Source organism: Lutjanus erythropterus, chromosome 9 (assembly GCF_056507025.1).
Source record: "Lutjanus erythropterus isolate fLutEry1 chromosome 9, fLutEry1.hap2, whole genome shotgun sequence".
Taxonomy (NCBI): Eukaryota; Metazoa; Chordata; class Actinopteri; order Lutjaniformes; family Lutjanidae; genus Lutjanus; species Lutjanus erythropterus.
In genome coordinates this window covers 35,600,628-35,614,091 of record NC_139325.1, presented here as the reverse complement: position 1 = coordinate 35,614,091, position 13,464 = coordinate 35,600,628, and the positions used below count along the sequence as shown (strand labels likewise).

Below are 13,464 nucleotides of genomic sequence, written 5' to 3'. Positions count from 1 at the left end.
AAGATTCTGATCTCAGTGACTCAGACAAACAACCGACAGTGTTCGAGGAGCTTCATGAAAAAAAACCCAACAGTGACGGGACCCTCGCTCGCTGACAGTATTTCAGAGGAGGGGTGGGGACAGGGCGGACGGGGTGGACGAGGGGGGACACCAGACAACATCTGTAAAAGTCTAAATGTTCACAGGAGACACATGCAGCTAATTTCACAAGCTGTTGTTCAGAAACTCTCCAACCGACCTCATACTTCTACGAACTTTTTTTTTCTTCTCTCATCTTTAAATATACTGTATTTTTTTTTTTTTAAGATATTATCTGAGAAATTATATACATACAGATTTAGACCACCGAGGGTTAAAAAATAAAACTTCTTTATAGTCAGAATAATATTAATAATAAGACTTTTTTTTTCTTTTTTAAAACCTTTGTTACATAAAAATACATCGCTGTGCTCCGACCCACAGCGGGGCTGAAAACACAGGTGCAGCAAGTGCAGGCAGAGAGGGCGGGGCTAAGGGCTGTCAATCACAGTGACTGGGGTTAAAGGGCAATCCCGCCAAAAAAATGCATTCAGGTCGTTATTGTAAAAAAGCATACACACAGAAGAGGATAGAAGTTCTGACAGAGGGATTCAGAGTAACTCCATCACCCCTGCAGTGATGTACAGGTGTACTACAGGACACTGTGACATCACTGTTGGGTGTGGTTACAGGTGCAACACAACTAAGGATTCATTTCCAGATTATTTGCTTGATCAATCAATTAAACTTTTTGTGGAAAAAGTGTCTAAAAACAGTGAAACATGTCCACCAGTTTTCTCAAGCCTGAGATGATGTCTTCAAATGTTTTTTAATGTCAAACCCACAAATAATTTAATAGCAACGTTTCCATCAAGATACTTTTATCAATATCAAGCTGCTACAATTATAAACTAGGGCCGAGTGATTGGACAAATATCTCACCAATCGTCAAAGAATTAAAACTATCACCGGCTGATTTTTGGGTCCATATTTGTTATTTTATTTAGCTCGTGTAACGGTCTGCAGAGTGACAGCTGCTGCTCCACAACACTCACATCCAGCAGCGCAGGCCCCGCCCACTGAGCCGGAGCAGAGTGATCTGAGCTGGGTGAGGAGTGAGAGGAGAACAGCCTGCAGAGTCACACTCTCTACACTGTTTTCACGCAGAGAATTAAGGATTTATTTTGACCAAACCAGAGTTGGTGATTGTTGGAAGAGTGGACAGACCAACAAAGACAGTTTTGGTGAGTTTTATGTGTTTGTCTGTCGAGTTTAAATGAATGATGATCAGAAAATCCTCATAGCTGAGAACCTTTAGAAATGAGTGTTTTGCATTTTTGCAAGAAAAAAAGTCACTAAAACAATAAATCGCTTATCAAAATAGTTTTGCATTACTTTTCTGTCGATGGACTAATCCTCCTGTGGAAGTAAGATTGTAGAGCTGAAACACTGACACTGTCCACTGACAGAAAATTAACTGCAAATATTTTGTTGATCGATCGATCGATGTGGTCCTTTTTCAAGCCATAATTTTGTTTTTCTTTTTGTTGGACAAAACAAGACATTTGATGACATCTGTACTCTGAAAAACTAAGATGGACATTTTTCTATATTTTATCACAGTTTTTAGACCAAATGATTAATGAACTGATTGAAAAATTGATCGGTGGATTCATCTATAATGTAATCATTGTCAGCTGCAGCCGTAGATCCATATTAAGAGAGTTCAGCTGTGTTCACGAGAGATTAGCTGCAAGTTATTAGCTCCTTTTAAAATGTCTGTTTAGATAAAATAGCAACACCCACATTGGTGGAATTGCCCTTTAAAAACTTGACCTGAAAGGGCGATAAAGCTGAAGCCTGAGGGAGCGACTGTAGCTCACGACGGGAAAAAGACGCAGATGTGTGAAGTCAGGGTTCCTGCACACATTAAAAGTGGATCCTAACGTTCTGGTTTGTGTTCAGTAACGTGTCGCCATGTTGGTTTCTGTCTCTGTCCTGAGGTGTGAAGAAACCCCGCCTCCCCATCTGCTACAGATTCACTCCTCAGTCTCTCCATCAGCACACAACACATTCACTTTCATCACTGAAATGCATAATTCTATATTAAAAATGCAGCCAATCCATACAGCATGACTACAGGCAAGTGCATCCGATGCATCGTCAGCGCATTCTTCTTCTTCTTGAGCAAGACACCGACGTTCGTCTGTCAGAGGGAATGTGGACGAGACGAAAACCTGACAGACGAGCAGACAAACAGCAGGCACACGAGGCTGAACCACATTTACATCAGAAACAAGCCTGGAACATGATGCTGCAAAACACGTCCTGAGACGAAACGAATATCCATCTGAACATCTGAGCCTGAGAGGTTTCACCAAAAATCTCAGAGAGCGGCTTAAAACAGCTGGTTGGAGACATTTTGACATTTTGTTTTCAGACGCAGCAGCGTGTTTCAGACTTCAGACTGCGGCTCACTGACATAAACTTGTCTGGCTGGCAGTGATGTAGAAACTAAAAGATGATAATCTGTGATCAGATAGGAGGCTTATTTTCTCATTTCCATGACAGCGTATTGGGCCACTGCAGGTAAAATGAAAATAAATACATAAATAAATATGGAGCCAGGGGAGGGGCTAATATTCGGATACAAATATGCACAGCTGTCTGTGGTGTGATGATAAACTGAAGTAATGTGGTTTTGCCACAAAAACATAAAAAACAAAGTTTCAAAGATTTTCTCTTGTAAGATTTCCAACTTTAATCTTGTAAATTTAGATTTTTTTGAGCATAACCCTCCTTAACCAGCTCCATAATTTATTTAGTTTTTTGATAAAGATTGTTGTACTGAAATATTATTATTAATACATTTCTGTGTTTGCAGGACTCTTGTTTTTTTAACCTATAAGGGCCCTAATATGCAGTCGCACATTTCTCTCGTGTCACTTTGCATAAAAGTGCCAAATACATATCACGTGATAAACTAAACAAAGTGAGCTCTGCTTTTAGACGAGTAGATCAGTGACTCCAAACATTACTGTCTTGTGAAATGTAAATATGTCTACTTGTGAAGCCTCATCAGAAGTTACAGCTCGTTTAAAACATGACCGAGCAACAAAAACAGGATTTTAATGTCAAATTGTTTCGTTTGAAGGACTTTAAGGGGTTTGAAGACAGATAAGTATCTGTTTTTCCTTCCTGACACCTGACCTTTTTTTACTGGCTGATACCAAATACAGATCAGATACCAGTGTGTTAAAAAATAATATATATATTTATATTATTATATTTTTTTTAACAGCTGTGTTCTACTAACCCTGTATGAATGGGATTGGTTGTGTATTGTGATTGCATGGCTCAGGTTCAATTCATTTGGTGTTTTGGGGTTAATAAAGTACTTGATATCAGATCGGTGCATAGACTTGTGTACTGGCTGACACCCAATCCAGCATTTTAGGCTGCATCAGAGGCTTTTCTGATACTTCTGTTGATACTGTAACAACCCTAATCTATTTAACAACCAAAGAAAAAAAAATGTCAGAAATCTTGTGACTCTTCAGATGAATTTTGACCTGAACAGCAGATTAATCAACTTCTACAGTCACAAAAAAAACCCAAAAACGGAGACATTTTGAAGACAGCGTCCTCTGAGATCACAGGTGATAATTTAAAGGTTTAAAGCTGTTTTAATTGGACACTTGTGCCGAATCCTGGGGCAGCATCATGATTCTTTTCATACGTCAGAAAGACGTGAAAAGAAGCAGCATTCTGGGGGTTTTAAGCACTGAACACACTCCTGAGAGGGCTTCATCCTCAACCTTTAACCTGCTTTTCATTAACTTCCAATGATTTAGTGCAGACCTGTTTGGTCTCACAGCCTCTTTCAGGCTGTTAAACTGACATCTGTGACCTTCAGAGCAAGAAAACCTATTTTTTCTTAAAAAATATATAGAGCTTTAAGTCATGGCTAAGTTCCTGTCAAAGTGGCTGATAAAGCAGAGGGAACCAGCACTATTGGCCTCTGATTGGTGGTTATTTCCTAACCTGATAATGACAGTTTGGGGTAAAAACAATCCAAACCAATCGCACGTCGTCTTTCCTGTGGGGTGGTGACCAACACGGCTGCTGGATGGAGCTCAGGGAGGGTCCACACATATCAGGATGCATAATGCTGTTCAGGATCTTCTGAGCGCTGCTGGTTTTTACAGACGGTTTCTTACATAAAGCCGACGCCACGTGAGCGGTTTATTCCTGCGTGTTTGCATTTACGCGAGTGCATTTTTCATTAACATGCAGATAAGACTCGTACAAGCTAATGCCTAAACAGAGAAGCATCTTGGGTTTTTCTTGACTTCAAGCATTGCGAGAGCATTTTCAGTTAAGTGCCTTCGACGGAAAACTCCCCCTCCTTCAGTTCGTTCTGACCTCCAACAGAAATCACAGGTCCTTCTCTTCTCTTGGGGGATTCCCAAGTTACTTCCGAGGCTCGCTCCACAGACCGTCCGGTTGGGGTGGGTGGGGGGGAGTGGTGAGTGGGCGGCAGAGCGGCGTTGAGCCCCGGTCCTCTCCACCTCCGTCCGGGTGGCCCGTCTCTTCCCACCGAATTCCACCGAGCTCCTGGAGCAGAGAGGGGGGTGCAGGGGGTCACTTCAGCCGGTCGGATCGGAAGGAGTCCTCCACGGCCGGGTCGGCGAGCATCAGGTCGCCGTCCAGCATGTCCAGAGCCAGGGGGTCCATCCTGAGCGGGTCGTCCAGGGAGAAGGGATCCATCTCAAAGCCGGGGACGTGAGACAGAGCGCTGGCGATCTCTTTAGACAGACCGGGCGGTGAGTCGCCTGCAGGGAGGGAAGGAGGGCAGACATGTTGGACTCAGAAAACCAAACAGGAAAACAAAGAACAACAACAGACTTTTAAATCCTTCTTCTCAAGAGGATGCAAACATGGCGTTTTTATTTATCACTCCGCAGTTTATTGTTTTTTGATTAACTGACTGCTAACTGTTTCATCTAACAAACAGTTTAAAAGACATTTAATTAAAAATCACATGATATTAAATGGAGAAAAACAGAAAATCCTCACATGGAACCACCTTGATAGTTATTTAAATGTACCACAAAGAGTTCAAATATAATACTGATGTCTCTATATGACCTACACAAACAAACGAGACCATCAGCAAGGAGATCAGCTGTTTCTATAGTTAAACTTGATGCCTGGAAACAGGTCAGATGTGGTCGGATTCTCCTTGAAATCAGGTGAAATGATTTACAGCGTGTACGCCACAAGAACCTCAGAGTGGGATCAACAAAGAAAAAAAGAGACGGTGACGGAGCGTGGACGAAAACATGAGGACAGGACAGTGGACATTACAGTAATATAACTGGCTAAGAATGTAATATTTTATGTTGACCTTGCTACAGAGATATATCTTGGTGTTTATTTCTCAAGAAAACTTCTATCAATCATCATATTCCGGTTAATCTTGCAGAGTGATGAGGTTATGTATCTGTGCTTATCTTTGTGGCTGTGCATCCTGCAAACAGCTGTCAAAAAAAGGAAAGAGTGTTAAAAATGAGATGTGTATTTCTATCAAACGCTCATGGTAGCCAGATCAAGAGCCTCACAACGTAAGGAGGTGGAAACACAACCGCTCTTGACCTGCAAAGACAGTAAAAATGATGCACACAGGACATCCAATCCAACATGGAACAGGAAGAGGTCGTCTCAAGCTGACTTCCTGTCTGTGGCTCTGAGCTCCGAACCCATCGATTCTTCCTGAAGACATAAATCCTTAAAAAGTCCTGACAAATATACTGTTTCATCTTGTTAAAGGTTCAGTACTTTCATAAAACAGCAGCTCACTGTAGTTTTTAAATCAAACAGACTTGTGGGGACTATTTTCAGCAGCGAACTGATCCACATTTGTTGCTGTAGTGACATTGTTACACTGTAAACAGTTCAGAAAGGGAACTCTGTTGGATTCCTTCAAGTCTTATTTTCAAAGGAATTTGAAAATAAGAATTCCACTTCTGTTTAAATCGAGAATCGTCACGTCTTCACTTCCTCAAACATCTCAGGTCAATTCTCAGGAAGATTTTAAGGAACCAAATAAATCATGTCCACTTTCAATTCTTACAAAAGACAAAAATGATCTTTCGGTGCTTTTCTTTTCTTTGCTTTACGTCCTCATGTCCGACTGAAACATCGGTTCATGTTTGTGATCTTGTTTACTTATTTTTTGATCAACTTCACGATTTCTGCACCTTTTCCTTTTTCCCAAATCAAAGCACTTTCAAGATTTTTCAGGTGCTTTTTCACACTTTTCTTGCACTTAAAAGCTGTGGTGAATTACTCATTTATATATATAGAGATACTCAATATGATTATTTCACTTCTTCATCACATTAAATCAGATGTTATTATAAATACTAATTAAAATGAATTAAAGGAAAACACAATAAAGTTTCATGTTTCATGTTCATGTCCAAACTCTGCCACATGAAACGTCAGCTGGTCTCCTCGGTACCCACCAGTGAGGATGATGTTGGGCACGTTGTGTCGTCCCTCCCCACCGCTGTAGTTCTGGTTCTGGTTGTTGAGGAACTGCTGGTCCCCGGGGTCCTGCATGTCCAGGGGCCCCTGGGTGTTGGAGGGGAACTGGTTCTTGTCGGCGGTGCCGCAGCTCAGACCGCTGTGGTTCAGAGACAGACAGTCGCCCTGGTTCTCTGCTGTGAACTGGAGCAGAGGAGAACAGATCCAAATTTCAAGGCAGGAAAAATCCATGTGGTGTGATGTGGATACTTTACTACAAAAGTCAACAACAGGCATGTATGATTAAAAAAACTTGACTGCGATGAAACGATCCTGCAATTTATTTGAACTTTACCTGTTAAAGGGACAGTTCACCCCAACATCAAAAATTCATATTTTAACTTTGGACTGAAGTGTCTTTTATCCCTCTAGACAGTTTTGGTGCGAGTTGCAGTTTTGGAGAAATCAGCTGTAGAGATGTCTGCCTTCTCTCTGGTATAATGGAACTAAATAACACTCGTCTTGTGGAGCTTTTCAGAAATCATGACCTGGTTTCTCAAGATAATCCACGGACTTTGTTATGAGCAGTTTCATGTAGGAACTACTTTCTTTCTGCAGGAGAATCTATCAGAGCTACTTTTGTCCTTCTAGAAAAAAATAGCACCTACATGAAACTGTTCACCAAAAGGTCTGTGGATTATCTTCAGCAAATTACTGGACTTCAGTAGATTTTTCAGGGATCTGTACTTCCTACATTTTAACACAAATCTCTCTACTTCATACTCCTTACATTTTCTCAACAGGCTCATTTCTGTAGTTCTAATGAATTTGAGGGAAATTATTGATTATTTTTATTTTGCATAATTGTGCACAAAAGATAAAAAATGACATAAAAGATGCAACAAGACAAAAAGTGACGTAACAGGATGAAAAAGACAAGATAGAAAAACACGTAAACATTCAAAAAAAGATATAAAGACATTTTTAAGACGAAACAAGACAACATAAAAAAGACAAAAGACAGAAGACAAAGGGAGACTCGGCTGCATGGAGGTTGGAAAAGGTGAAGAAACAGTCAGGATTTTATTTGAGAGTACAGTGTCTGCTGTCATTCAGTTGCCATAACAGTGTTTTATCCCTTCAGGAGCATTTATATTGAAATTTTAAGATAAACAAATATATATAAATATGTATTTATGTACTTCTTTATAAATTTTAGGCCATGCCACCAAAATACACACTCACATTGCTGCAGGTGTTAAACACCCACGAAAGGCATCAGATGTTCATTTGTGCTGAGATTCACAGATCACCTTCAGCTTACATGAGATTTTGAAGAACAACCTCATGAGACAGTTTGAAGCAGTAAGACTAAGTGAGGCTTTAGTATTGAGCTGAGTAGATTATCTACTGGGAGAGAAAATAACTGTCCACATAACTCGGGGCAGACTGGAGCCACATAAAGATCGATAAACCAGAGTAAACCCAGACTGAGCTACATTAAAATCTACAAGAAGACATCAGAGCTCATATTAGGCCCGTCCTCCCTCCCTGAGCGGTCTGATGCCTCAACTTTTGTTTTTTTATTTTTTAAGGCCAGCTGAAGCGTCATGGTCTTAATGAATTCCACCCACATCTAAGGTTTTGTGTCTGGGACCACAGGACCAAACAGCCTGAAATCTGTGAGGACGTCACCCAGTCCTGTTAAGTATTTTAGCTTTAACAGTCTTCGTGTCTGCATTTCAACTGGTCTGCTGTTCTTCTTCCGTAGAGGTGGCGGGCTCAGGAGGGTCATGTCGGAGGTGAACTGCTCCTTTAGCTTATTTAACATGTGACAATGACACCAACCCAGCTGAGAAGTTTTTTTTTTAACGTCATTCAATGACTTTCACCGTCTGAGACTACAGAGCATTAATTCATTAATTATCTGTAGAAAGATGCTTATTGAGGGAACTTTTTTAAATCAGTCGTAGACTATGGTGACATTTTCTACATGTACGCCTGAAGCCCTGTGACTCTGTTTATCAGTCTGCCTTAAGATTAATTACTGGAGACAGAACACCCATCACTGTGACCTGGGGGGTGTTCCATCAAGGCTGATAAATAACTGTACGCTTAAGGGAAAAAGTCTGGCTTGAATTAACTTCACCTTCCTCTCAAGGTTTAGGCTGTTCCACTGAGACAGTTTATCCTGGTGAAGTCGACGCTAAGTCAGGCCAGGCTGGAACAAGCTGCACCGTGAGACGGAGAACAGAAGCAGCCCTTACATCAGGTCAATGCTTTCTTGTAATGTGTTTTAGTAACTGGATGATGCTGCAGCTGTTTTCACTGACTTTGAAAAATACATTTTTTCAGATTGTGCACCTGCAGATGCAGACATGCACATGTACACATGCACACATGATGCAGAACAATTTAAAGCTTTCCTCATTTTTATTCAGAGGGAAATTTAAATATTTCACTGTTATTTGTTTATTTATTATTGATGTTTTTATTTATTCTTAAAATTTTATTATGACTTGTACATTTTTGTTTTTTTTTAAGTCTTATTGGCACTTTTATGGAAGTTTCTCCTTGGTGTTTTCTGTGTCTAAGAGCTTTTATTTCATATATACAATGACTGGTGGCCGATTGATCTGGGAGAGAGAGAGAGAGAGAGAGAGAGAGAGAGAGAGAGAGATAGAGGGAGAGAGAGAGAGAGAGAGCAGGTATGACGTGCAACAAAGGTTGCCGTCCATTCGCTGTAACCTGCTGAGTTTAAAATGATCGGTTCAGACACCAGTAGGTGACATCATACCCCCCTCAGCCAATGTTATTTAAAGAGTGTGATGACATCATGTGAAAGTGCTCTGTTACCTGCTGGTTGGATCTGCCTGTGAGCTGGAGACTCAGATAGGGGTCGTCCAGGAGAGAGTTGAACAAGGCATCCTGGAAAACATCAGAAATACGTCACAATCAGAACAGACACCCGACTTTAACAAACATTCCTACCTCCTTATCCTTTGCTCCAAACAGTCTTGTCAGGATTTCGATGCACAAAGGGACTGTATTTAGTCTATTGATTAATTATAGGTGTATTTGAGCGTACCATGAATTAAAGCGATCGTCTCCTGTTTGTTTTAAAAACCAGGTGTGGCTGCATCTGGTGTATATACACACTCATGAGGTGTGAAGAGGGAAATTGAGTTTGTAATGTGTGTTTGCTCTCACACGGGGTCAAAACTGTCTGTTGAGTCTTTTCTGTCCAAACAGTTCAGATTCAGAGCTGACAAAAGATTACAGACTAATGCTCTTAAGCAGTCTAATGCTCCTCCTAAATCACAGTGTTGCCTGAAGAAGCTCTACAACAGCCTAATCTCTGTGTTTGGATGTGTTTAATTCCAGATAAATCCCTGCGGTTGCAACATTAGAAGGCAGGATGCCTCCTGGTGTCTGTGGGTGATCAGATATCACAGTCTCTCAGCACACAATGACTTCTACTCTGCAGAACTGCCAGAAATAGCATCAGGTACTTTTTTCTCTTTCATTTCACCTCAGCATTACATCACTCAGTGAACATGACACCTCTGATCCAGAGAGATGAGGTCAGACGAGAGATAACACACAGTTTGGTACCTGTTAATCAATGTTTTTTTTTTTTTCAAACTGAGTCTTTCATATGAATAAAAACATCTTATTTGGTTGCTATTTTTTTTTTGCAGCAGCAGCAGTGAAAATTTAAGAGAAGACTGAACTAAATTAGCACATGTGCTCACATAACTAAATGGCACCCACAAAGACATCATTGTGTCAATAAATACTGGTCTATACAAGTGCAGGAAATCTACCACAACATCAGGACTTGTAAAAAATGTAACAGAGACGAACCCGTCAACATGAAACACCGGAAAGATGAAATAAATGAGAGATGATTGTGTAGTATGATTGCATTTCTACACGACTGGTTTGTCCAATAACACTGAGCATGACCAAATTACAAAAATGATTCAATCAGCCAAACTAATATGGCATTTCCACTTACTAAAAATAGTACAACGACATACACAAATACCACAGCGTTTTTGTAAGACACCAACGGAGATCCAAGCTGCATCTGAAGACAAAAACAGTTTACAGGAGTTTTTAGGATCCATCTTTAAAAGAGTTTTTCTGTAATAATCAGTGCGTGTTTTCAGTTACATCCATAAAAGAAAGCATGCTTGATTCTAACTGGTTAAACTGGTGATTAAAAGGTTTGTAGTCATGGAGCTCAAAATGCCAACAGACTGGAGATGATGTTTATGAAGAAACAAAACAGACCAGAGCTTCATTATTTATGATGACAGAAAACTGGGGATGCTCACATACCACTTCTTGTCAGACCAAATACAAGTACAAGTACTTAGAGTACTGATACAAGTACTTAATATTACCATTAAAGTTCTTACAAAAACTTTTAAAACATGTTTTATTTTCATTAGATGCTCACTTTCTAAATGTAACAAATCATTGTTGCTGTTTCCTGTTACAAGTGTAACCATGGTTACAGTACACATTACATTTTTAGGTTATTTGTAGTAAGTTACTTTACTGATTTTGTGTTCCTTATTAAGCTGTGCAGTTTACTGTGTATATTTCAGTATAATAATTTTATAACATTATTAGGGACTTGCAGAATTAAGTTTACTATAATAAAAGGTGTTATACATGATAATTATTTCATTATCACTTACAGCATTTTAAAGAGTATTTTCATTTAACATTTACATGTGTAGTATGTAAGTTTCTTCTTCATGTCCCTCTTGTCTATGAGATAATTAGTTCCTACCTGTCATTGTTTAGGGGGGACAGGTATGAGTGTGGTACCATGTGTGGAACAGTTTTGTTGACCCTGCTGTGAACCACAGAGAGTGAAGTTGTGTGTCCTGTGCCGTCAGGCCGTTTTGGTGAAGAATAAGTACACAAAGAGAAGTTAGAGCAGCTTATTATGAAGGAAAGATGGTTACAGACTGGTGGCAGCAGTGTTTTTTCTTTGTGTTCAGATTAATTAGTTGAGACATTCAACTACTTTACGCCCGCAGGGACTTATTGGACAGCAGCCGGCTGCGGTCTACAGCTGCACTCTGTGCGTTTATTTCAGTTTTACATGGACTTACATGGAATTTAATGGACAGTTGCCAAAGTTGCTGCAGTCAATAGTGGATGATGTTGAGGACAGCGAGTCCCTCGCTGATGATGACGATGCGACTTAAAAAAGAGGGTCAGCATCAGAAAACGCCTTGAACTCTGTACAGATGTACATCTGTGCGCTCCACCTGTTTTCACATGTTCGGACCTATTTTTCAACTACTGATCAAACTGGCAATGACTTTTCCACAAATCAATTAGTTGTTTGGTTCATAAAATGTCAGAAAATGTTGATCCAAGCCCAAGATGACATCCTCAAATGTCCTGTTTTGTCCACAACTCTAGTCCAGATTAACATGTGAGAACCTTCCTGAGGATGAATCTTGGTTTGTTTGGTGACCTCTTGACCTTTCCTATGACGTCACTATCAGGTCAAAATGATCACTCATAAATAAAAAAACACATCAAAATGTGAGGGGCAGATTGCCCTGATCACTTCTGATCACATTAAGGATAAGGATAGATAAATAATTTCACGTTCATACTCTGGCTGTCGTACACAGTGCGGCCTGTAGGGGGCAGTAGCAGGACTTGAGACCGTTGTTGTCTGAGAGGAGCTGTGATGGTCGAACCTGTTTCAGACAGTGTTTGGAGTTACTCACGTTGTAGAGGTCTGTGGCCAGGTTGTGGCTGATCTGCTGCAGCTGAGGGAGGCCGTCCGCTCGCTGCTGCTCTGTTTCCTGTTTGACGTGACACTGAGAGGACGAGGAGCTCTGGACACACTGATCCATCGCCCTCTCGTTCTTTATCAGCTGCGTGTTGGCTGTGTTCGTCTGCTGCCCCATCGGCCTCTGTTGCTGCAGAGAAACACACCATGTAAAGCTGAACTGCACACAGACACACACAGGGGAGTGTACATGTTGTATGTTGAACAAATGCATCCATCTTTATCTTTATCTAATCCATGTAATCTATTAATCTGGACAATCTCCTCTCCTTTCATTTGACCCAGCGTCCTACCGTTCCAAAGTGCTGCTGTATGTGCTGGTTGCGTAGGTTCTGCAGGTGCAGCTGCTGCATGGACTGTGACTGCTGCTGCTGCTGAGCGTTGGGCCGCGGTTGCTGGAGGCGGTGCAGCTGTTGGTGGTGGTGCTGGCCCAGCTGAGAGGGCTGCTGGCCGGGCTGGGAGCCCTGCAGACCGGGGAGAGGCTGGTGGGAGCCGGGCTGGTGCTGGTGGGACTGACTGAGCGGGTACGGAGGAAGCCTCTGGTCCAGGGGAAGTTTGCTGGTGTCCAGAGGGACGCCCTGTGGGGCAGGAACGTTCATTTATGCACAAATCTCTCCAAAAATTTAGGCCTGTTGTGAATGGTCACAATGGTTTGTCAGTTTTAAAAAGCGGGACCCCAAAAAAAGTTTTGGAAACACTGATTTAGGCAACTTAATTTTCAACTCTGGAGCTTTAACCTGTAAGGACAGACATGCAATAAATATTAAATTCAACTGAATCCAGCACAAAGACAAGATATTTAATGTTCAAACTAAGAAACTTCTTTGTTTTTTGCAACAAGTTTCAAATAAGTTGGTTCAGGATCATGTGATCCATCAGCTTTTCTGTTAACACTCAGTCAGTGTTTGTGAAGTGAGGACACTAACTGTTGAAGTTTTAATGGTAAATTCTTTCTCTTTCTTTCTTGATATACGACTTCAGCTGTTCAACAGTCCACAGTCTCTGTTGTCATATTTTGTGTTTCATAATGCACCACACATTTCAATGGGAGACAGGTCTGGACTGCAGGCAGGTCAGTCTAG

The 13,464-nt window shown here is 41.0% G+C and overlaps 1 protein-coding gene across 3 annotated transcripts in view; it reads right to left on the bottom strand.

The window, feature by feature from the left end:
• Positions 1-1,760: 1,760 nt before the first annotated feature.
• LOC146322030 (CREB-regulated transcription coactivator 2) overlaps positions 1,761-13,464 on the bottom strand; it is a 53,256-nt gene continuing 41,552 nt past the window's right edge. For 2 of the 3 annotated variants that reach the window (XM_084727406.1, XM_084727408.1), the window contains 5 exons: positions 12,676-12,960; positions 12,318-12,512; positions 9,406-9,477; positions 6,549-6,753; positions 1,761-4,853 (listed from right to left, as the gene is read on the bottom strand). In XM_084727406.1, the coding sequence (XP_084583532.1) occupies positions 4,663-4,853; positions 6,549-6,753; positions 9,406-9,477; positions 12,318-12,512; positions 12,676-12,960 (948 nt within the window). In that variant the 3' untranslated portion in view covers positions 1,761-4,662. The remainder of the gene's footprint in view (positions 4,854-6,548; positions 6,754-9,405; positions 9,478-12,317; positions 12,513-12,675; positions 12,961-13,464) is intronic. The other variant, XM_084727407.1, reaches the window with a different exon arrangement.